Genomic DNA, 26,211 nt, shown 5'->3' on the forward strand with positions numbered 1-26,211 from the left:
CCATTACCTTCAATGGCGCTTGAGGTCTCTGCTGCCGGTGGGACTTTACTTATTTGAACTCAGTTCATTACTTTTAGTGGCGCTCGCTATTTTCCTTGAGGTTTACGCTTATTCAGGCTCACATTCTTAAATGAGGCTCACACTCACTAGCCTCCATGCAGCTCGCGGTTACAAATTTCTTTCGTGCACGCTCTTACTTGGGCTCGAGTTCAGTAATCTCAATTGGACTCACGCGCACTCGCGTTCGGGCTTATGTCCCTAAACTAAGCTCGAGCTTACTACCATCAGTAAGGCTCGAGCTCACTGTCGTCAGTAGTGGGACTTGAACTAATTTGCACTTGGGTTCATTACCTTCAGTGGGGCTCGCGCTAACTATTCTCGTTGAGACTTGCACTTATTCATGCTCGGGCTCACATCTTTCAATAACACTCGCATTCACTAGCCTGCTTTGATATCGCGATCACTAATTTCTTTCGTGTACGCTCTTAGTTCGGCTTAAGCTCACTACACTCAGTGGAACGCGGGTTCAGTAATCTTGATTTGACTCGCGAATTTCCGCGCTTGGACTTACTTCTGTCAACAAGGCTTGGATTCACTACATCAATGGGGATTCAGCTCGCTGCCATCAGTTAGGCTTGTACTCATTTGGGCCTGAGTTGAGTTCATTACCTTCAGTGAAGCTCGCGCTTATTAGAGCTCGGGCTCACATTCACTAACCTGCTTGGAGCTCGTGATCAATAATTACTTGGGTTTAAACGTGTATATTTAAACGTGAAAATAAGGAAATACGTATTATGCCTTCTTCATAATCTAAAATCGGTGCCTTTTAAATTCTCAGCAATCTGATCATGGATCGGAATCATTTTTACTGTGGTAATAGGCCATTACTTACGCATCTTTTAAAATCTCATTTCTTTGAAAATTCCATCCTATATGGAGGACAGGGTGAGAAAATGGTATTATCATCACGTAATTATTTCGAGCCGCTGTACGTAAATAAACACAAAGTTTGGTGTACCAAAGATACACTTCATACCATGGCGAGCTGTCTGGGAATATCATATTTCCCAGATAAATTTTCTGTTAGGGTTCCAAGTTTTTATGAGGAGAACCAATGGTCATCAGTATTGTTACCAACTCTGTTTTTATGAAAATAAGCCAAGTTGCAATTCAAAAGTCGCAAAAATTTCTATATTAGACCGTATCAATGGACTAAACTTCATTCTTGTCAGCAAAGGGTGTTTAGAAACTTGATAAACCCGGATTTTTGAATCTAACTTTTATTTATTTTAATGTCTAAAAAATATGATTATTCTATCACTGTCGGAAACTTCAAACTTGAAAAAAAAATGCGGTTAAATGAAGAAAACTCAGTAAAAAGTGGGAAAAAATCATACACAAAATACGAACGTATCATTTACTTGCACAGATTTAATTAAACAGATGCAGGAGATGTATTTTTTGTCCTGCACCTTCGTAACTTAACATAAAAGTTAGCAATAATTTTGTAATTGTTATAATCACGGCAATTTATTTTTTGGTCAAATGACAAGCTATTTGGAACAGATTTTCATAGCGTTGTGTTTTACTGAATTCCACCTCGAAATTAGTTCTATGAGTTTATCTTGAACAGTTGTACATTCTGGGAACTGACCGGAGATTTTCCCCTTGACAAAAGTTGTCCCTCCCTCGGAAAGAAAACTTTCATTGCTAGCAGCTTCGTATGGTCATAAAGATAGAAAAGGTCAACTTTTATCTTGTGTAGCCAACCAACAAAGTATTTTATTTAATATAATTTCATAAATTGTTAGATATTTTTAAGGTTAAGTTTACACACACACACACACACACACACACACACACACATATATATATATATATATATATATATATATATATATATATATATATATATATATATATATATATATATATAAGGATTTCTTCATACAGATAAAAATCCATCTAATTTATTTATTCGTATGTACTCTGTAAGAGTTCAGATTTATGGAAGCGCATTAGTGAAGATGTTACAGCACCTAAATTGTTTAGATCTGACGATGCACATTTGAAAGATTTAGATTTTAGTAGATCTGTGGAACGAAAAGTTCGAGGTTATGCGTTAATTACTGTACATCGTACGATTAATGACAATTTCGTCAATCTGAAAGTGTCACCGAATCACTTGACCAAGACCATATCTTAGGGTTAGATACACAGCTTTGTATCGCAATATTGATATCAGTAATGGGAAAATTTATTTAGAACACTAATTTGAAAGCACTTTTAGATATTTTGCCTAGAGAATGTATTTTTGAGGAAATTTCTGATGGTCAAGATGAGAGTTCTTTAACATGGAAGTGAAAATTGACAAACCATTATTTCTTCAACATTATCGTATGCCTCATAAGTATTTACCTGTTGTTAGGGAAGAAATTCAGAAAAGATTAAATTTAGACTTAATCATTCACAGCTATTCTACAAATTCTAAGCCTATTTTAGTTTAACTAAGAAAAATGGATATCCCGAGTGTGTGTTGATTTAAGGGATTTAAGGCTATTTAATGAGAATGTAGAACGGCAAACCAAATATGAAAGTATACAAAACTATTATTTAAAATACAAGGTAACCCATTCATGACATCTCTTGCTATGGTCAGGTCGAGCAATCAAGTATTGTTTACTCCTATGTTACAAAGTATATATTCAATTTCGAAGACCAACATTATCAATATCACATCACGTATTTTGATTACAAGAATGGTAATTCTCTGTTGATGAATGTTACAGAAATCAATAGGACCTAAATTACATGCGCAAATTTTGCGATATATTGATGATCTTGCCTGTTTCTCTGACACTTTTGAAGAACATCTTCAATTGCTGCTACAAGACAAACTTCGAGAATAATCTTATTAAAAAATGTTTATTCTGTACAAGCTCGAAATCATTTTAGGTTATCAGATCAATCCACAGGGTATTGGCAACGATCAAAAGAACATAGAAGCAGTTAAGAAATTTCCACACCCACAATTCTGAAAATTTTACAATTGGTGATAGGTCTTTTTAACTTGTTTTTGATTTTTTGGTATCTAATTTATCTGAAAAATAAACCACTATTTGAATATTTAAGGAAAGTGAAAGTGGGATTACCATGAAAAGCATTTCAAGAAATTAAGTCAGACATTTGTCAAGATGTTATGTTAACTCATTCTGATTTAAATTTGCATTATTATATGGAATCAGATGCTTCACTGTTAGGCATTAGTGTGACTGTGTTAATACATAAATGATTAAAAGTGTCATTTAGTTTACTAGTAGGATATTAACGCCACCAGAATCTAGCTACAGTGTATCTGAGATTGAATATTTAGCTCTTATATTCGCAATTAGGAAATAGCGTCAACATTTAATTGGTCATGATATTTTATTACGGACCATAAGAATCTTAGTTGGTTAGATAATACAAAACCTTGTAATACATACCTTTTACGATGGAGCATAGAATTACAGCAGTTAGACTATGAAATTAAATACTAGAAAGGCTCCCAAAATGTATGCGTTGATGCAACTTCACGTTTATTTCCTTCTAAGGAATTACTCGCATAGCGTGTTTATCAGTTACAAGTACATAAGAATGATGTTGCAAATATTTCACTGGATGAGTTACATCGTCTTCAGCACCAAGACATCAATTACGTAACAATTATTTCTGGACTGGAAGGTAAGGAATGTGAGGAATCTTACACGAAAGCCTCCAAACTGGTTTATATATTATAAATTGGACAATGGCATTTTGTTTTAATAGAGATTTTCAGTTTCCAGAGTCATGGAAAATTTGTATCCCCTGAACTTTAACAGATGTCATTATTAAGTTTTATCATAGCTCGATCATGCAGAACTGATAAAACATTTTGTCTCATCTCAAAATTGGATGAGCTCTGATCTTATAACATTGGGAAATGTTAAGATATTAACAATATACTAAAGACTGTGTAAAATGTATATAATTTACCATTATCCTCCAGGTCATTTATTGTCTTCTAACGCTTATTCTCACCTGAGAGCATTGCTAGGTTTAGATATTTTATTACCGTATTCAGTTAGTAATAATCAAGCTCGATTTGATCCTGTCATCGTTGATGTATTCACCAAATATTACATTGCTTATCTAATAAGATCTACTGCTTCCGAGGTATCAAATATTTAATCGACGTTTACATGCTGCATTTACAATGTTGTTCGATAATGCTCCTGCAATTCACAATTAGAAATTTTTGCTTTAAATTTAGGAATATAATATTGAAATTTATCACATGACCCCTTTTACTCAAAGGCTAACATTACAAAACGGTCGAACAAATTCCTTTCAAATCTCAAGTTCTGTGTACCGACGCAAAGAATGAGCTAAAAATTTAACACAAGCCGTGTTGCTTCATAATTATTCGATTACACATCTACGAGACATCATTTAAATATATACTTCTATACTCCTATTTTAAAACATTTTGGTTTAATATTTAAACAACTTTCAGCAATATAGATTCGCCGAATAAATTTCTCATGGCTGATGGAAGGAGAAAGACTATTGAAATAAACTTGGGAATCAAACCTACTAGCAGTGTCGTTTAGTAACTCCAGAAGATTATTTAAAAAATATTAGATAGAATATTTTAAAATATTAGATAGAATTGTTTCCAAACAAGGATAAAAATGTTTATATAAATGTAACCAAGAAAGTCCTGTCACTTTTTGTGGAGGTCTGTGTTCAATTGGCCCTCAAACCGTGAGTTGAATGCAAATGGAGATAAAGCGAAGGTCAGTTGTTGGTGTGGGTATATCCAAAATACTAACTGTTTATGGCAGTTCAGTTATACTGTGAACTTGCGTAAGGAAAGAGTGAACACAGGACCTCCACACAGCATCACAAGGGCGTGTATGATGTACGAGCTGAAACGGGGATCAAACACCGCTGCAGCGGGGCGGAAGATATGGCAGGTTTTTGGTGAGGGTGTCGTGATTACGCGGGCAATGCAGCGGTGGTTGAACAAGTTTAAGGACGGTGACGAAACACTCGAAGACTCTTCACGTACCGGAAGACCAACACCTGTACAAAATGAAGATCCATGCAGCAATTAAGTTTAACAGTGGTCAGACATGTGAGGAACTTGGACTACAATTCAGTGTGAGTGGAGAAACAATTCGGCAGCACCTCCATCAACTTGGGAAGCACTGCATGTTGGTCGATGGCCCACATGATTTGACTCTGGGTCAGAAGGTGTTTCTTTGCTGTCTCGTCTGAGGAAGGAGCCATTTATCAAGAGGCTGTTGACATGTGATGAGAAATGAGTTCTATACGAAGCTTTACGGCGCCGTCATCAATCGTTAGGATCCTATGAACCGGTTTTAAAACAGCTGAAACCAGCACTGCACCAGAAGGTTCTGTGTTTAGTGGACTGCTCGCGGCATAGTGCATCGGAAACTGCTACCAGCTGGTCAGAACATCAATGCAAGTATGTACTGTCAGCAGTTGAGCCGTGTTCAAGAAAAACTTAAAACTCTCGAGCCAGCACTTCTGAATCGCAAAGGGGTTCTCCTGTTACAGGACAACGCTAAGCTCCATGTAACTAGAATGACCCGGAACACCATTCTTCTCCTTGGATGGGAATCACTATTGCATCCGCCATACTCCCCTGACATTGCACCGTCCGTGTATCGCCTGTTCCATTTTTTGGACAATCACCTTAGAGCACGTCAGTTCAGATTCCTAGTAGAGGTACAAAATGCACTTGATACCTTCTTCGCTTCACGGCCCACCAAGTTCTATCGCGATGGAATCCATGACCTTCCAGAACGTTGGCAGAAGGTCATCGATGCTGATGGGGACTATTTTTGATTTTCCAGATGTCTTAGTTGACATCGATGTTCGAAGGAGGTGGGTGAAAAAGCGACAGAACTTTCTTGGTTACCTATATAAATTACATTTGAAAGGTAAGGGGAAAAACAAGGAATGTCCTTGTGTGTGCTGTAACGGGTGCTTTGCCTTATCTGTTGATGACTTGATACTATTTGACTGTATATGCCATGCATGTGTAAATGTAGAAATGTCTATGGAAAGGGGCAATTTGACTAACCCTATTCATTTTGTACGCGGTTTTCAATATTAAAGCGTCGTTTTCTCGAAAATACTGTTTTGTGACCTTCCTTGTTTTTTTACCCTTACCCTTAATTTGTGATCATAATTGAGATTCATTTAACGTAAATGAAAAGTTGTAGTAAGGTGTATAATCAGTTATATACAATCATATAAATTATTTTGTGATAGATGTTTTAACAATCGCACTATCTTCGAGGAACATCAAAGTGACAGTTGTAGCTTTGAAATGTTATGTTTAACGCATGGTGTGTTCTGCTTTGTACACAAATATTTGATGAATTTTAAATACATTTTAAAGTATTCACATTACCGAAATTGATGAATAGACATTTTTCATATGCATTATTTAATCTTTTTTAGAACAGAGAAAATATTGAAATTATAAGAGCCGTATACTTAGAAAAAGATTTCTTATATAATGTGTAACATTATTCTTAATGAGTCACTTAATACAACATTTAAGAGGTTCATATTAACATGTGTTAATATTCGTTGTTAAAAATAGAAGAACTTTGTTTAGAAACAAATACGTATTTATTAATACTGAATTTTAAATGGAATGTTTCAAACTTGTTTCCGAATACACGCGTAGGATGTTGTAAATAACTTAAATCCAAAATCGATGCTACGCAACAGAGATTCCTGTTAGTAACTGATAATCCTAACTGGTTGAAAGAATGTATTTATGTAATTTAAACTAATACAAGTAATTCTCTATATATCCATGTAGTTGCAAAATAAATCGTCAGATGTATTATGAAATAAAAATATATTCTAAAAATGTTTGTATTCTGTTTCCTTATTTTATTTGTACACCTCTTCTAACTTTAAGATATTTGTTTTCAGTTGAAATTTGATTTTTCTCTTCTATTTTTCAATTATTTTAGAATATTTATCGTTTTGTATTAGTTTTTGCTAATACTTGATTTTAAAATTGTTTCGTAAAGGTAACTAGTTCGAACCAATGTAAGTTAGAGTATCGTAATTTTTACAGTTTCCTATTAGTCTTTACTAATACTGGGGTTTTAAAAATGCTTCCTAGAAGTAACATATTCGAACCAATATGGTCAGAATATTGTAATATTTACTATTTCTTATTAGCCTTCTCTAATTCTTATTGTTAGTAAAAGACGATACTGTTTGCAATAAGTAACTAATTCGTACTATTATTTAATTACAGTAGAAAATCGAAAATCCGAACTAATTGCGACCACAGGTAGTTCGGATTTTTGAAAATGACCAAGAAAATGCGATTTAGGCTTAAATATACTGTACGGTATGCTCTTTTATCGATACAGTGGTTATACAGTACATACAGTAATTACAATACCGTATGTAAAGCTACTTACATTTAATGTTTCTGAAGAACCTGCTCGTACACTAAATCACACTGTTCTTGTAACTCACACTTAAAACTTAACTTACATAGGCTTAAGGGAAAATAAAAGTAAAAATATGTATGACAAACAATTACATATGAATGAGCTTTTGTAAAAACACTGACTTCACACAATGTTGGCGGACAATCCTATTGTTTGTTTATCGCTAGCGCTAAGACAAAATGTAAAAAGCTTCTAGGGACCGCGTTCCTATTTTTGACGTTCGGATTATCGACGTCCTACTGTATTTATATTCTCGTAAGTGTAATTAATTTTATCATTTCAATAATACTCATTGTGAAAGATTCATTATATGAGGCGCCTAGTATCAAAACCCACCACATCCATTTTACTTAGTTTCGAGTAATCTCGCAAAATATGCGGTGAAGCTCCATATAGACACGTACAAGTTCCATATTTGAACTAGTTTATTTTTAGTATGAAATATTAAGCTTTTAAACAAAATTCTGTTTCCATGGAATTTATTTAGATGAAACATATAACAAGCAATATACAATTAAATTTCGGTAAAAAAAATGGATTTGGAAGCTTTGGTACTAGGCGCCTCATGTATTCTTGGATAATTATTAAATAGTTTGTGTTTAAAGTGTAATAGACGCTCGTAAAATTATAACAATGTAAAACAATCTCTTACTGTAGTATTAAAAGCTTCCTTTTGTTTCTTGTGAAAAATCATAATTATGTACAGTTTAAAAAAATTACACTCCTATTAGTACAATCATTTTAATAATTTATTTTTCACTTTTTATTATTATTATTATTATTATTATTATTATTATTATTATTATTATTATTATTATTATTATTATTATTATTATTATTATTATATTTTGAAAATATTAAACTTACGTTGTACTCAGTTTAGTGTTGTCTAAGAATAAAGCGTTCATTTTTAAAAATGTGTGTGAAATACGTGAAATTATATTCTTTTCTCAAAGTTGAAAACTAATAATGGAAAAAAAGAACATGCAAACATGATCTAAATTGTATCTATGAAATTTAAAAAAACCCTTAAATAACAACATCTAAAAATTTACTACATCGCTTGTTCAAATTTAAAGAACAACACAGCAAACACAAATTTACATTATGTAAGAAATAAGAAGACAATATCGAATATTAACTGCATCGTTTTCACGAAGTTGAAAACTTTTAAATAGAAACGTGTAAAAATAAAGTACAACCTATAATAATAAAAATACAATATGCAAATGTTAACTACATCATTTATTTGACAAATTTATTAACTATTAAGCAAGATACAAAAATAAACGTACATTATGTCAAACTGGAAATGCAATATGCAAATACTAGCTACATCGTTTTTACGTAGTCTCAAACTCTAAAACATACAAAAATAAAAATACATGTAAATATTAACAAAATCGTTTTCTACAAATTTAAAAACTCTTAAAAAACAACATGCAAAATTAAAAACAGAACATGCAAATATCACCTACATTTTTTGTTTGAGCCTTTCCCCGTTCATAAAGTGGCTTTAACGTTTTCAAAATTCGATCATTAAAGAATATAATTTTATAGATAAGAACATGCATATATAAGCCTTACACAACATTTGTCAACATAGAGAGTGAATTGTCCATCTTCTCAATTGGTGGCCACAGAAAACACAGTTGTACTTCAGTTGCTTCCGAGGCACGTTTACCTGTTTTTTCTTCCCACCTTGCAATAGCTTCTTTAATTGTTGTACCACCTCCCTTTAAAAAATAAAAAAATATAATAATCACAATGATATCTAATCACACTATCATAAAATTATTTTAAACCTCTTTAATAAGGAAGTAGAAATGAATAAGATGTATATAGACTCTTCATACTCTCATGACTGATATTTGTTTATGGCGTAACTTTTCTGTTGGATATCAAATGAAAGGATAAGTCGCGATGATTCAAAATATATTTTATACTTAGGTATTTTATTACATATAACAAAGGAAAGAAAATAATAAATTCTCGATTCAATAAATAAGTAAATTCAGCAGTTTTCAAGTTCTTGAAGAATGAACAATTGCTTGTTTCAAACACTCGCTCGCCTGTAATGGAAACATACAAGAAGCTCAATTTTGAAATGAAATGAAATTAAATCTTCTGAGTTTTACGTCCCACGTTATGCCGGCTAAGCTAAAGGAGACGATGGTGATGAAAGTGGAATGAATGAAATGGTGGAATGATGAAAGTGGGAGGAAACGGGAGAACCCCACGCACACGGTGTTTGTCCACCACAAGGTTCACTTGGCGCGAGCTGGGATCGAACCAGGGACTCCATGTTCCTGTGGTGAACGTTCTACCACTGAGCGACCGCGGTCCCCCAAGAGCTCAATTTTGAATAGAAGTGGTGTGTACAATTGCACATGTTTCTAGATCCGATAATTAACTCCTTTGTGGCGGGAGATCCGCGTTCGATTTCCGGAGGGAGTTCAATCAGTTCGGATTGCTCGTTAGGCTGTAGGTCCACATCTCATAGAACCTTGTTGTTGAAGGGATGATAAACTTTAATTCATCCATCCAACCATAGGTCTGCTAGTAGGGTCACTAAGTCATCATGTAATAGTGGTTCTGATTCCCACCATTTTAGAGAGATTTTCAGCTAGAGGAAATTTTAGGAGTTGGGATTGTAAGTTTTAGTTGTAATTTATACTGGTAAAAGAAATTTAACGTTCTGTCCTTCTTCCTCCTGGTGCGTGTCTGTGTTTACATAATAGTTCGAAGATTCAGGAGAGCAGTGCGTACGCCACTGCAAACGAGAGAAAATGGTTCCTGATTCTCCTATCCCAAGCCCATGTCACTTCATTTTTAATCTAATTGTTTCTCCTCCCTTCTGTTTATTTATTCATTTCTTAGCACAAAATTACATATAACATTTTTTGTTTAATTAGTTGGCAACATTTCTGCACTGCAGTCTGCATTGTTTACAAAGCTTCGTGAAAATCAGAGTAGTTCTAGTTACCTCCCTTTCGGAAGATTTATAAAGAAAGTCCCAGCCTTATAGCCCAGTGGACTGCTTCACTAAATTTGTTTTAATTGTTTTTGAAAACGTAGATTTGTATAAAATGGCGCGTTCCAACATGGACGAATTCGTCTGTTCTAAGTAAATTTGTTTTTACACTATTTGTAAAATTACTTGGGGGTTAGAGGCTCAGGACATATAAAGAAGATGTAATAATATATAACAGTTGTAAAGAAATTAAATTTTGTCAAAATTTAAAATTATGAACAAATTGCACTGTTGTAGGAGCATGACACTCCAGATGTAAAGATGTCCGTCGCCATCTTGTTCCCCTTGTCAAGAAACAACTTGAAAAACGAAGAATCGACATATACCAAGGATGTTATAAATAGAGGATCTGCCCATATGTATCTTCATCCTATGAAATCGATGAAGCCAAAAAACAACCGAGCATATACACTTCTGATTGGCTACTCTTTCTGCCATCGTCTGATTGGCTACTTTCGTTTCCGGCATGATTGTTGGCTCAAAACATTGCGGTCCTATTGGGCGGAGTGGGCACAGTAGGGGTGGTGAAATTGTGACGTATGGCTTCAAGATTTTATTGTAAGGGCCTTGTATCGTATCTATTTTATAAGATCCTTGTATCATACAGTATACCCTACATATGAACCACAATATTGAATTGAATTGAATTGAATTTCTCTTTATTTACAATATAAACAACATATGAAAAGAAAGAGATAATCTATTTCTTAAAACTGCTCAAAAAATTCACCTCTGAACGATTACAATTAGTTGAGGTACTGATTTGGTAGGTCAATATAGTACATCCCAAAAATATTACGTAGGCCTATAACAACCGTTTAAAAGACACAACATTAAAACAATGAAAATTCTTAAAACTGCTCAATAAAGCCATTCTAAAGTTTGAAATTTTAATTTTGTTCGATATATTAAATAATCCTATTGAAAATGTACACCTTGTCTCAAAAAGGTTGAGCGCATTCTTTATTGGTGTTTTGAGGCAAAAATTTTCTAAGTCCAGCTTCGGGTATCTTCGGGAAAAAGTAAGCCAGGTTCGAACCTCCAAGCCAGCCTTTGCAATCGGGAAAAAGTTTGCAGATGTGTTTTTCTTCTTTTAAATATAATAAGACTTGTTACCAAGTGTTTAAAAAAGCAACATTGATTGAAATACTTAATGATACAATATTTCGAAATCTTTTATTAATATGAGCACATGCTTGTTTGTCATTTAGCTCTCTATACGTAATGGAACATTTAAATACGTTAAAGAATCTTTCCATATGTAAAAGAATGCTCAAAGTTAAGAAATAGAACATAATTATCGCCTGAGTACTAAAATAAAAGTCAAAGTAGAACAGAAACAGCGTTTGTAATGGATATGAATGTCATAATTATCTTGAGATACGTTATACATCGCTAGAAGCTTAGTTCTAGAAGTCGTTGTGTTGGCTCATTGGTAAGCTATCGGATTTCAAATCCTAAGGTTGTGAGTTCGAGTCCAATCTGAGTCAATACTTTTTTTGAAATTATATTTTCCGCAATGCATGAAAAATTATATAAAATAATTATATTAAAATACATAAGTTGTTTATATATAACATAATAATTGCAGAACATAGTAATTATTATGTTTAAAATATAACATCTGAGATAATTTTCACAGTAGGTCGGTATTATATATGGGGATGTAAATACAAGTTAAGAAACTCGTTCAATAGCAATAAATAAATCATGTAGTGTATTTATTTGCAGCTATTTGTCATATAGAGAGTAATTCTCAACATTCATAATATAGAATGTCATTTATGTTCTTGAAAAGTTATTCGATGCATAAACAGAGGGTATAAACAGAGAATCCAAAGTCGGAACGCTCGCAAAAAAATTCATGAACCCCAAAGGTCACGTGAGCAGACTGGAATTGTCCTTATGAAGCATGCCACAGCAGAAAGTCTTTACATAGATTTTCAATTCAATTCCTGATATATGCTTTTGCAATGTGGAAGTGGTGATGCCTTGAGTCGCCCTCTCTCGCTCGCTCGCTCGCTCACTCTCTCTCTATTTATACAGAATATAAAAGTGGATTTATGTGTGTGTTTCAACATAATTCTGATATATCTAGAGCAATTTTAACTATATTTCTTACAGTCTGGAAAAAGAGTACTGTCGGGATACATATAAAAAATGCTAGAAACGGGTCGATATTATTATTGAATCCATAGTTTCGTGGTCGCTTAGGTGAATAGCTCTACTTTCAATTCAAGTCCAATTAAGCTCCCATTAGCACCCAGGGTGGTTACGTAGCGACATAAAGATATCGAAATCAACCGATATTAGAATCGAATCATAAGTTTTCAGCGCCGCTAACAGTGCAGCATTTCCCATTAGTCCACATTAGTCCCATTGCCTAGAGGGCAAAATATTTGCAGAGTGCAAATTTTAAAACTTGAATAATATTTTAATTTTTTCCGTATGAAAAAGTTAAAAATCATGAGCAAATATACTATTTCACGAGCAATCCTCTTTTACTATTCTAATATGTTTAATAATAGCGTAAGAAATGTAATAGTAATTCAGAACATGTTTCACAGTTGTTATTTTTTCTTACATAGTTGTAGCTGTAGCATGTAGTGAGTGGAATTTAACTGTAATTAATTCACTAATTGACCATATTCGAATTAAGTTTTATTTTTCAGTTCGGAATGAAGGGGCGGAGAAATATGGAGTTATTGGGGGCACCGAGCTTTTCTACATTTTATTTTCAAGATCTCCATTTTTCTTTTGTCATTTGTTCCTAATAAAAAAAGTTCAGTCACTTTTGGATTGTCATAGGATAGTAGGAGTTGGATTTTGGGATGCAGCCTGTGAGATTCTAGAGGAGCTAACTGCTTGAAAAAGTATTTTTGAATCATCTGTGACATATGAAATAAGGATATGTATCATAAAAAATTGAAAGTAACTATGTCTGCGTAATCATCACGGTCAAATTGCAAAGGCAAATGAATTGACGTTTGGTATATAATCAGGCTCCAATCCCAACTGGGAAGTTATCATACGCGTGTCACTTTCATTATAATACATATCCTTAGGGGGAGTAGAAGTCCGAATTTTTGCGAAAAATTTAGTATCTCACAAGCCGTTCAACTGAGAGCTGAAATTCAGCATATAACTCTTTATTAAAAATAAAGAGAATATGCCCTGGCATTTTTTAAAATTGTCTTTTATGAGCGGGGGGACGGGGGTGCATTTTCTATATATTGGAAATTGGTAGTGGGTTGATTTGTAAAAATAATCGAAAACGATTGATATTAGTTGAGAAAAAAATTGAGTAATGCAAACTAAAGTTCTTTTTGAATTTTATACCCACTGCTTTCTATTTATAATTGCTGAAGCTGGTGTTTAATATATGGAGCGTTCCGAGCATAAGGCAATCAAGCCATAAAGTTAGAGAAAAATGGCTATAAAATGTGTATTCTAAACTTAATTACATGGGCATTTCCAATTAGTACGGCATGCTTAATTATATAGAAAATTAGTTTCTCTCTTTCTCTCTTTTTTTTTTTTTTTTTTTTTTTTTTTTACGTTGGTCTACTTTTCCTTGATTCGAAACTTTTAAATTTCACCCTATTTTCTACTGAAATGTGTCTGTAAGGCAACAAAGAAATAATTACATATGATAAATTTAAATTCATTTTAATTCGGAAGATGAGAAACACTTTGCCATTATATATCGTAAAGGTCAGACCCACCAGTATTGTAACAAAGAGGTGCTTGAGCCAATGACGGTAGAAATTCAAACTCCAATAAGTGATAATTTCACAGTCTTGTTTTATTACAAGTGTAATCTCTTTAGTCAATGGAGAGGAGGACGTGGGTCATCGGTCAGAGTTGATGTCGATGGGTTTTGGTAGGTCGGAGTTGGTCGCAATGGTTCAGAGTGGTTCATAGTTGGTGGTGGGTCAGAGTGGATCACGATGGTTGATGGGTCAGAGTGGGCCAATGGGTCATTTGGGTGGTGGGTCATAGTGGGTCATGGTGGGTCCTGGATCAAATTTTCATTGACCCACACCATCTCTGGTTAAAATTGTACTAAAGATAAGAGGCACCGAAGATGCATGTCGGCTATTATGCTCAAATTTTGCGCATGGATAGTACTCCACCAGAAAGCAATAAATCTGAAACGGTTCACGGTATGACCTCCTAGAACTCGAGATGTAGGGGTTTGTCTGATTGGCTAAATTAAGACGTCAATGATTTATCCTTCAACAACCAAGCTTTTTATGATCGTTTCCGTGGGGAAGTCAGAAGAACACGTGCCTAGTAATCGTAATATTGATAGTTCGCGTCCACCCCGGGGTATTTGTTTTGTGTTTTTTTTTGTTTCACCTAAATATAAACAAATCACACATATAGGCATTTTAACATATTTTGGGAGAGTAATTTTGTGGTTCGTTGGCGTTTCATCGCGTCTCTGCCGCTGGTAGTAAAGTTTTCAATATGGAACTTGGGCCATTACGGATCGTCGCTGCGGGGCCACCAATTTCTGGCGAGAGGTTAATAGTTGACCATCTGTAGTCCACCGACGCTTACAGCTTAGGGTAATGAACGATGTCCTTGCCTTATAGACTTCATGACTACCGACGTCGGCAGTCAACTAGCTTTTAGTATTCCTTTACTAACCATCTATCGTTCATGTTTGTACACGGTGTTGTCATAATAATAATAATAATAATAATAATAATAATAATAATAATAATAATAATAATAATAATAATAATAATAATAATAATAATAATAATAATAATAATTATTATTATTATTATTATTATTATTATTATTATTATTATTATTATTTGTAGTAACAGTAGTATAATTGATGATAGAATAATTATTGTCTATGTATTGTCTAGGTAGGACTACACACAGGATTTGGCTCGTTTTGGTTCGATATGACTCTAATCCGAGTCGAGTTGGAAGATATTTTTCGCGCCGAGTCCAAGAGTAGACCTCAAAGATGTCTGTTTCGAGTCGAGTCGAGTTTCAAAGAAAAGTCGTTCGTGCCCATCCCTACTAATGAGAGCTTAATCGGAGTTAAGCGAAATTGAAAGTCTCACTATTTATCTAAGCGACCCCGAAAACTATGAATCTAATATCGATCATTTTCTAGCAATCTTTTATATGTATCTCCTCCCATTCACCATAGGTAACCCGACAGCACTCTTTTTGAAACTATAAGAAATGTGGTTAAAATTACTCTAGGCCAGTGGTTCTCAATCTAATTCCTATCACGATCCCCTTTTATCACACGCTCTTGCCAGCGACCCTTTTATAATTTGTTTTATAATAAGCTTGTGTGGGATTTTTAACATACCTATTTCTATAATAGTAGAATCCATTTTTTTTGTTTATAGTGAACAGTGCCATGGAAAATCATTGCCCGGGGCGAGAGTATAGTACGATGTCACCGTATATATGAGTGACGTCGACAGACTAGCTACGAAGCGCCACCATGGTTGGCACGAAGCTCAATAACATTTTCAAAATAAACCCTACCTTTCCTTAATTTTGAGCACATTTTATTACGTTTTTCCTTCTATTTTACACATGTGCACATGCACTTTCCTAACTTGAGTAACACACTTCCTCCGAAATGTGTGGCCCCTCTTCGGCGCCCGGCACTGACAGTGGATACAGTAACTGTAATATCTATATTCCCAACGACGAAGGTGCTGGTTCAAGATGGATGTTAAACTCCTTCATTGAAGAGGCCATTAACGTATCCGATCTAAGCCCACAACTTCTTGACCAAATAATAGAATGATCATGCGACAAGTCTTTGCAACTGGTTTTCTGTAACGAAGACTTGGACAAGTTCTGCCTGATGAGGAGAGAAGAATATCCTGGTCTGGTGATTGCTGCTTTAAAAGTAATAATTCCATTTGCTATATCGTACTTGTGCGAAAGTGTTTTTTTTTTTTATGGTAAACATTAAAACAAAGATAAGAAATCGCTTATCAGTTGAAAACGGCTTGATAATATTCGTCATGAAGATTGAACCGGGCATTGCTGCACTAAATTACACCATGCTTAGGTATCTCATTAGGTTTTAATTTTAATTGTATTTCAATGTGCAGGTTTTGTTTCATGTGTATTTTTCTAGTATTTCTATATACAGTTCTCATTAGTTTTATATCATACCTCTTTGATTTAAATTCATTTTTAAACAACTCTACCAACTAACTAACTCTATGGCCTATGGAACCCGGAGGTTCAATGCCGCGTTCACAAAAGCTCTACACTGACTTCTATCCTTAGCCAATTGGATCCAGTTTCTACTTTGTATTCTTATCTCAGCGAGATCCATCTTAATATTGTCCTCCCATCTGCCCCTAGGTCTTCCTAATGGTCGTTTTCCGTTTGGTCTTCCAGTCAAGACTTTCAAAGCGTTTCTACTTTCTTCCATTCTAGCTACCTGACCTGCCCACCTAAGCCTCCTAGACTTGACGACCCTAACAATGTTGGGTAACCGTATAAATTATGTAGTTCCTCGTTATGAAGTTTCCGCCATTCCCCATTCCCGTTCCTCTTTGGTCCGAATATTCGTCTAAGGATCTTGTTCTCAAATACTTTCAGTCTATGTTCTTCCCTCAGAGTAAGCGACCATGTTTCGCAACCATACAGAACAACAGGCATGATTATCGTTTTGTATATTTTAAGCTTCAAATTTCTCGACAGAATTCGCGACAACAAGAGACTTTGAACCGAATAGTAACACGAATTCTACACCCTTTGAAAATGTTCAGTAGACTTATTTTTTATTGTTCTTTACAGTGTGTATAAAAAATAAAAGTATGCCTATCAGAACAAAATTAAAAATAATATTTAAAAATAATTTCTGGTATTAGATTCTAACTATATTTGTCTCTTCCGCCTATCTCCGCGATCCCCTAGGGGCCGCGACTCCCAGGTTGAGAAACCCTCCTCTAGGCATACATGAGTTATGATGGAACATACATACATACACTTTTATATGTATAAATGCAGATAAGAGAGAGTTGAGAGAGAGCGATTAAGGAATTACCGCTCTCAATCTCTTCCCTTTACTTTTGCGATTCGTGAATTTCTTACGTGACAGTTTGGGGCTAGCTAGTTTTTTGTCTTGAACCACGATCCGATTTTCGATATGCTCTACCTAAATGCTGTAATGCGAATATTGAGAAGTTATCTGCGATGAAAGTAGCTGCAAATAAATATATTACATAACTTATTTATTGCTATTACACGATTTTTTAAATTTGTATTCAATATTCACACATAACACACCGACGTTCTGTGAATACATAGTCTCGAAATATTGTATCATTAAGTATTTCAATCAATGTTACTTTTTTCTACACTTAATACCATTTCAACATGTCTTATTATATTTAACAGAAGGAAAAACATATCTGTACATCTTTTCCCGATTACTAAGGTTGGCTTTGGAGGTTCGAACCAGCAGCTTTAGTTTACTGTTTTCCGAAGACACCCGAAGTTGGACTTCGAAAGTGTTCGTCTCAAAACAGCTATAATCATATCGCTCAATCTGTTTGGTATATGGTATATGTTTTTATACGTGTAAAGTCAGTATAACAATTCATTCTTTAAACAGCTTTTCGTATGTATTAATATTCGTTTATAAAAACTGTTTTTGTTATTATTATTACGGCGCACCATTTTCAGATTTCTTTCGCGAGCCGTTGACCAAGTCGTTCGCCACCAGCGTTGCCAGACTCACAGCTCGGAATTATTCCTAAACCTGATCGAACTTATGCTAGATTCGGTCAAATTATGCTAGATCCTCATAATTACTAATTCAGGAGTTAAAAAAAAAACAAAGTTGAGATACGATAACGTAACTTAAAATACACAGAGAGCAAGAATGCATGGATAGAACTCAATACTTCACGCACCAAAATTTTAACTCAACTAAATTACTGCAGTCGTTGCCAAACTCAATGGTGTATATATCGTATAAATGAATGCAAAGTTTTTGTTTACATATTTTGAAAGAAAATTACTTCGCAGCATAAGCGGAGTTGGGAATCGTCTGCTGGGGGAGGGGGCAGATTTTTGGTCGGTCTCGGAGCTGTCATTTCAGGAATAAATGTGATCATGAAGTCAGAAGTAAAGATGGTGAAGTTGTCAAAAAGTTGGGGGGAGAATGGCCCCCATAGCTCCGCCCACGCCTCGGAGTTAAAGGATTAGAAAACCCTGGGTGGAGCCACAAAAAAAAAAAAAAAAAAGCCCAAAGCCGTTCCGAACTTACTTAGGAAAATAAGACTGCCTGTATGGTTTACCGAGTGTATGAATCAATGGAAGAGGATACATTTCTGCCGTTCTTTTTCTTCCCACGACCAACTTCTCCAGGTTTTACGGCTTTTTGATAACTTGCTGAAATTGTGCTAGATTTGGGCAGGATGCTAAAAGCAAGATGCTAGGTGCTAGAGACATGCAAATTATGCTAGATCTAGCATCATTATGCTAGATCTGGCAACGCTGTTCCCCACAATAGGCGTGTCGTGCAAGTAACCAATCACACGTCAGGTACTAGCTTTTACCTATTGCTTTCTTCTCACAGCTCAGAACATTGGTAACTATGGATAGACGTACAGCAGTAATTACTTTATGGGAGTTGGAAGGTTATTCTGCAACTGCAGCTAGCAGGCGAGTAGGTGTCCCGGCCTCTACAGGAAGGCAATGGATTCGGAAATATGGTGCTACAGGTCAGACTGGTAATTTACGATCTCCTGGTCGTCCGCATGTGTCAACCGAAGCCCAAGATGCGAGATTAGTAAACGAAGCCCGGTTAGACCCACTAAGGACGTCTAGACAGATAAGGGAAGCTTCTCTCTTTCCTTGTAGTAAGCATACAGCTCTGCGAAGGCTTCGTCATGCTGGGTTACGTGGCCATGTTGCTGCCGTGAAGGAAAAACTCTCAGACGACCACAAAATTTACCGTCTCGCGTTTGCACAGGCGAATGTGAGTCTCAATTGGGAAAACGTAGTTTTCTCAGATGAATCCATATTCACAACATCAAAGGAGGGACGCCGTTTTGTGTATCGTCCGAGAGGCATCCGATATGACCATGGATATGTGGTTGCTTGCAATCGCAGTGGCCATGTATCTATTTTATGTTGGGGTTGGATTTCCAGTCGCGGAGCAGGACAGCTTCATAGAATTGAAGGACATCTGGACAATGCTCAGTACTTAGACATTATCAGTAATATCATGGTGCCATCTGTTTCAGCCTGATGGTGTAATTCAGTTCCAGCAATACCAGTCGCCAATACATAATTCCCGTGTGGTTCAGGAATGGTTCGCAGGGCACCCTGAGATTGATTTAATCGACTGGCCGCCTCGTGGAGCAGACCTCAATCTCATGGAAAATATGTGAGCAGAAGTGAAGCGTACTCTAAGGAAAAGTTGGCCTGAGGCCGATCCACCAAGAACTCAGGATGACCTGTGGCATCTTGTTTCCGAAGCATGGCTGGAGGTAGGGGAAGGAGATGGATTTGTCACCCATGTAATAGATTCCATGCCCAGAAGAATGGAGCGTGTAATAAATTCAGAAGGGTCTTGGACACAATATTAATGACCCCGCCTTAACTCCCGAAAACAGCCCTTTTCAGGGCTACCTAAACGCTTCTGAAAACATTTCTAGAAGTAAACCACTCCTTGTATCCGATTTCTGTGCAATCCTACTAACAAAAGAATGATAATTAGCTGTAGGCTTTGAACTCAAGACCTCTTCAGTGGCAAGTCCGTACTCTACCAGTGAGCTAACATGAACACGCAAACCTAACCTGAAGAAACACGACTTTCAATTTCTGGTATTCGATGACAATGATGCTCATATACTTTGCAAATGTTGTATTCAACTTGGGATATTCTGCAACACACACACACACATAAACAAAGCGAAAGAGAGAGAGAGAGAGAGAGAGAGAGAGAGAAAGAAAGAGAGAGAGAGAGAGAGAGAGATGAGTACACAAAAGCATATTCAACATATTCGAATGAGACTCTAAGTAACGACATTCCGTTCTAAAGAGAATTTGTGTTTCTTCCCGTGACGTTAAGGGGATCGGGAAAAGCTATGTGTCTTGAAGCAGGATACGACTTTGGATACTCTGTTTATACACTTTCTATATCCGTAGGAATATACTGTATTTCACGAATATAAATAACATACTGTAATGAGAATATTGAGAAGTTAAATCTGTATGACAAATAGTTGCAAATAAATACACTACATAACTTATTTATTGCTATTAAACGATTTTCCTAACTTGTATTTAACATTCTCATATATAATAACGACCTACTGTGAAAATTATCTCAGATGTTATATTTTAAACATAATAATTACTATGTTCTGCAATTATTATGCTATATATAAACAACTTATGTATTTTAATGTAATTATTTTATATAATTTTTCATGCATTGCGGAAAATATAATTTAAAAAAAAAAGTATTGACCCAGACAGGATTCGAACTCACAACCTTATAATTTGAAATCCGACAGCTTACCAATGAGCCAACACAACCACTTCTAGAACTAAGTTTCTAGCGATGTATAACGGATCTCAAGATAATTATGACATTCATATCCGTGACAAACGCTGTTTCTGTTCTACTTTGACTTTTATTTTAGTACTCAGGTGATAATTATGTTCTATTTCTTAACTTTGAGCATTCTTTTACATATGGAAAGATTCTTTAACGTATTTAAATGCTCCATTACGTATAGAGAGCTAAATGACAAACAAGCATGTGCAAGGTTTCGAAATATTGTATCATTAAGTATTTCAATCAATGTTGCTTTTTTAAACACTTGGTAACAAGTCTTATTATATTTAAAAGAAGAAAAACACATCTGCAAACTTTTTCCCGATTGCAAAGGCTGGTTTGGAGGTTCGAACCTGGCTTACTTTTTCCCGAAGATACCCGAAGCTGGACTTAGAAAATTTTTGCCTCAAAACACCAATAAAGAATGCGCTCAACCTTTTTGAGACAAGGTGTACAAGTCTAATTCCAAGTAGGCCTACTTAAAACATGAGATTTTATAGGTCTAAAATAACGCCCATTTAAATAACATGGGAATTGTTTCTTCTTCCCTTTAGACTCCCTAAAAACTAAAAATATTTACTTTTGGCATTTTCCTGTTGGTTAGTCCCGAAAAGCTACAATCATGCCAAATTTCATTGTAGCCCTACAGGAAGTGCCCGATAAATTTGGAATGTAGAAGGCGTGTCATGCAAATAATATGGGGAAGATTTTTCAATTGTTAATAAAACCCCACTAAAGTTGGAAATTTTTATTTTTGGTGATTTGCCTAGGTAACGCCAACGAAACGTACAAGCATACCGAATTTCAAGTTTTTATTCCAATTTTAAGTACCTAAAACATTTCAGTTTCAAGCACCTAAAACATGAAATTCAGGTCCAAAAAGAGGTCCATTTAAATAACATGGGGAATGTCTTCAATTCCCCTTCATATCCCCCTAAAAACGAAACATGTTCAGTTTTGGTAATTTTCTGTCACGGAGAATCATGCCAAACTTCATCATTTCAATTCTGGCCGTAGTGCTTAAACATTTTGGGGTGTAGAAGATGTCCCATATAAATAACATAGGAAAGATATTTCAGTTCCGCATAAAATCACTCTAAAATTGAACTTTTTTTTTATTTTTAGTGATTTTGATGATACTCCTATAGAAAACGTAAAGCATAGCGATTTTCAAATTTCTATTCTAGTTCCAAGTACCTAAAACATGAGATCATAGGTCTAAAATAACGTTCATTGAAATAACATGGGATTTTTCTTTTTCCCATTAGACCCTCTAAAAACAAAACAAAAAAAAAAAATCAGTTTTGGCTTTTTTCGTGCTAGTCCCTAAAAGCTACGATCATGCGAAATGCAATCATTGTAGCCCTATAGGAAGTGCCCAATAATTTTGAAATTTAGGTGTGCCAATATAACATGGGAAAGATTTTCCAATTGCCCATAAAATTCAATAAATTTGGAAATTTTTATTTTTGGTGATTTACTTAGGTGACTCTAACGGAAATCTATACTCATATCGAATTTCAAGTTTTTATTTCAATTCCAAGTACCTAAAACACGAGATTATAGGTAGGGCTGTTCCGATAATAAAGTAATCGATAACAATTCGATAAAATTTCAAAACCGTTTCATCGATAAAGAATTTTAATTTTATCGAATTATCGAACTCTCGAGACTTTCGAAATGTTCGAGACTCTCGAAATGATCGAGACTCGAAATATTCGAGACTCCTGAAATGTTCGAGACTCCCGAAATGTTCGGGACTCTCGAAGTGTAAGAAACATTAGACAACTTCGAGACACTCGAACTGTTCGAGAGTTTCGAATTGTTTGAAAGCAGCAAATACAGAAATATATCAATATGATCGCATTTGTCAAGTCGCTTGAATATTTTGAAAAGTTCGGATTATCAGAGTGTTCGGAAGAAACAATGTATTCAAGGTTATCATACTTCTATATAATATGTACTACATATATGCAGGGTGTACATTTTGAAACTTCTCTCCTTAGTAATGAAGTGAAGGAAAAGTTTTTTTCCCCACAGTCTGTCAGAAGAGAGAAGGAGGAAGAGGAAACATGCATCACCCGAATGGAATTGGAATCCAAGACACCATTAGTCTACTAATAATCACTTTGTCGATTGCGCCAATAACGGGGCAGGCAGAAAAATAATTTTACATATGATTTCGAGGGTTTAATTTAAAGTTCTGTACACAGCTACTGATATAGGTAGAGGTAAGGAAATTCGATAAGGCTGAAGACTTATCAAATTTCCGTTTCGAAAATTTACTATCTGGCGCTCGAATGCCTTCGAGTATTTGAGATTGCCATGAAACAAACCTTGAGAATTTTGGGTCCGAAGCTCCCTATTACAGACCGTCCTGTCTGTCTGCTTGTATGTGGCATCCAACGATAACTTTTGAACGGATTGTACGATTTTGACGGAATTTAGTTTAAAATGCTCTCGTTTGCTTTCACAATTGTTTTGATTGTCATACCACAAGGGGAATTTTCCCAAATTCAAGTATTTGTTCTTACTTTGAGCTTAGGCGTGTGAAAGCTACGATAACTTTCGAATGAATTGTCCGATTTTAAAGGGAATTAGTCTAAATGCATGTCAGGTATCTGTTGCTCTTGGTTATTTTACGATATTTGATTTTGTACATAAGATGCTGACCTCAGATTCAATGCGTACCTGAAAGGGGGGATGCGGCCGAAGCGTGGTGCCGACAACACCACATTCATCTACGACTGAGATCAAGAAAGTTTGGAGAATTAACTCCACACTCCCTATATGCCCTCATGGCATGGTGCTATGCACAAGGGAGAACTTTACATATGACAGAACAGAGACTAAAGGAAAATGAAATGAAATGAAATCTTCCAGTTTAATGACCTACTACAGGGTGTCCAATATACAATGCAACCCGGAGTTTAGGATAGTACAACTTTTGAACCTGAAGTGATACACAAATAATGGTTATACCAAAATGAAGCCTAGTTCATGTATATATTTTTAAACTAGGAAGCAACGGTTGAAGTTTACTAGGAATTACACAATGTTGCCAGATGTAACCAAAGGTGTAAAACTTTTTTTTTTTTTTTTTGCAAAATACGTAAATTGACTCATAACTTATATGTATGGATGTTCTGTCGTTAATTTTCAGTTTGCTTAGTTGGAGTAGCTTGGAAACTGTGGATCAGAAAAAAAGAATTTTGTTATTTCCACCGATAACTAATCGGATGGGGCCTCTATAAGGAGGAACTGGGGCTCTGATTCAATTTCCATTCAAATTAAAATAACTTCCGATCACTTCTTAAGGAAAAAAAGAAAAACATTATTTCCTCAAGAGTTATCTGAGCTGCTTCGTATATTGTTGCAAATAGACTTTCAAAGAAAGATGGTCGTGCAGTTACTTGCTTTGCAGTTGTTGAAAGAAATATTGTTTCTTTCCTTTCCGAAACAAGAAGCCAATGTCTGTGAAACTAATTGCGATTACATTGCACTTCGGTTGTAATCAGATTTTTCTATGGGAAACAAGGTTATACTGCTAGGACAAGCTGAAACGATGCTGGAAAGTGTGTTTAAGTTACTGTAGTGAAAATGTCAGCGAAAAGATCATATGGGATATTTGGATCATTCTGAAACTTAGATATTTGGATAGGGATCATACTAGTTCCTAAATAAAATTTCGATTCGACTACGGTAGATCCTATAGTATTGGAGGTATGGACCTATAAAGTTCATTTATTCATGTTTTCGGCAGCCTATAACTCCAAAAGGAAGCATTTGTGCACCCAGGTTGGTCTACACTTTTTATCTTGGTCTCAGGATAGGGTTACCATATTTTGAAATTAGAAAAGCGGGGGATTCTAAACCGTAAGTACTGATGTGAACTTGTGTATTGTAAATACTGACGATCCTTCTGACCATTTTTTTTTAGTGATTTCTTTGTTAAGTGACACTTCCAATATACTTTTCTAACAAAACTACAGTAAAGCAAATTTAGTTTTTGCCTTCAATGTTTTATCGAATTGTAAAGTAAGTATTAAGTAAGTATTACAGTGAGATATCTAATAAGGATATCTGTAAGACAAGTTGCCCCCCCCCCCCAAAAAAAAAGCAAGCGATACATGGCAGATGTTGTTCATACGGTTTTCTCTCTTAAGAAATACAAAATAATTTCTAAACTTTTATCGTAAGAAAGCTAAACCATATTTAGGAGTCTTGGTCCATCTCTTATAAAATTTCTAATCATTTTCAAAGATTTCTACTTGAAATCATACTAACATACGAAATTACCACAGTTTCACAATATATGAAATACAGTATAAACATTTTTAGAAGAAAAAATACTAATAATGAATCTAATCTAAACAAAATGCTAAGGATACCGTAGTTCAATTTGCAATCATTTCGGAATATATAAAGACTAGTTGAACATATAGATTACGTAGCAACATAGACTTGTTCAGTTGAACTGGACAGAATGTTATCAAAGAAATACGCACCCATGAGATTATACATTAGTATTCATGGGTTGAACTAAAATGTGTATGATTATGCCAAATTTTTTACATCTTTCATTCCCTTCAAATTTCTTTAAAAAAATCTCGATTGCATAAAATCTCATCATAAAATTCTACGCATGATACATCTTTCATATTGTACAAAACCAGTAGTAATAATTTGACAGTTTCTACGTTCATCTTATTTCTGTCATCTATCCACTCGCGATTGAGATTGACACAGAAATTTAGCGGTTTACGTTGAATATAACACTTTATCAACAAGTCGTCTTAGATTTTTCTCCAATCCAAAAAAGCGGGTGTTTTTTCATGATTAAGAGATGATTAAGCGGGGGACGAATATAAGACCTGAAAATCTGGTGGTATCCGCTAAAATCAGGTAATATGGCAACCCTATGTCAGGAATCGCCTCCCAAACGTTGGCGGTGTTGTTTTAAAACACTCTGTATAAAATAATGCACCGCGTAATTCTGAATTGATGCAAAACTCTTACGTTTTTAAAGCCTACATTATTCATCCAGGAAG

The 26,211-nt window shown here is 35.1% G+C and overlaps 1 protein-coding gene across 1 annotated transcript in view; it reads right to left on the minus strand.

Moving 5' to 3' along the window:
- Window positions 1–26,211, minus strand: part of LOC145664055 (dynein axonemal light chain 1-like) — a 48,641-nt gene that overhangs the window by 15,384 nt on the left and 7,046 nt on the right. The window contains exon 2 of the mRNA XM_081730387.1: window positions 9,126–9,274. Within this exon, the coding sequence (XP_081586513.1) occupies window positions 9,126–9,274 (149 nt within the window). The remainder of the gene's footprint in view (window positions 1–9,125; window positions 9,275–26,211) is intronic.

The sequence above is a fragment of the Thermobia domestica genome, chromosome 11 (genome assembly GCF_964235325.1).
Source record: "Thermobia domestica chromosome 11, izTheDome1.hap1.1, whole genome shotgun sequence".
Taxonomy (NCBI): domain Eukaryota; kingdom Metazoa; phylum Arthropoda; class Insecta; order Zygentoma; family Lepismatidae; genus Thermobia; species Thermobia domestica.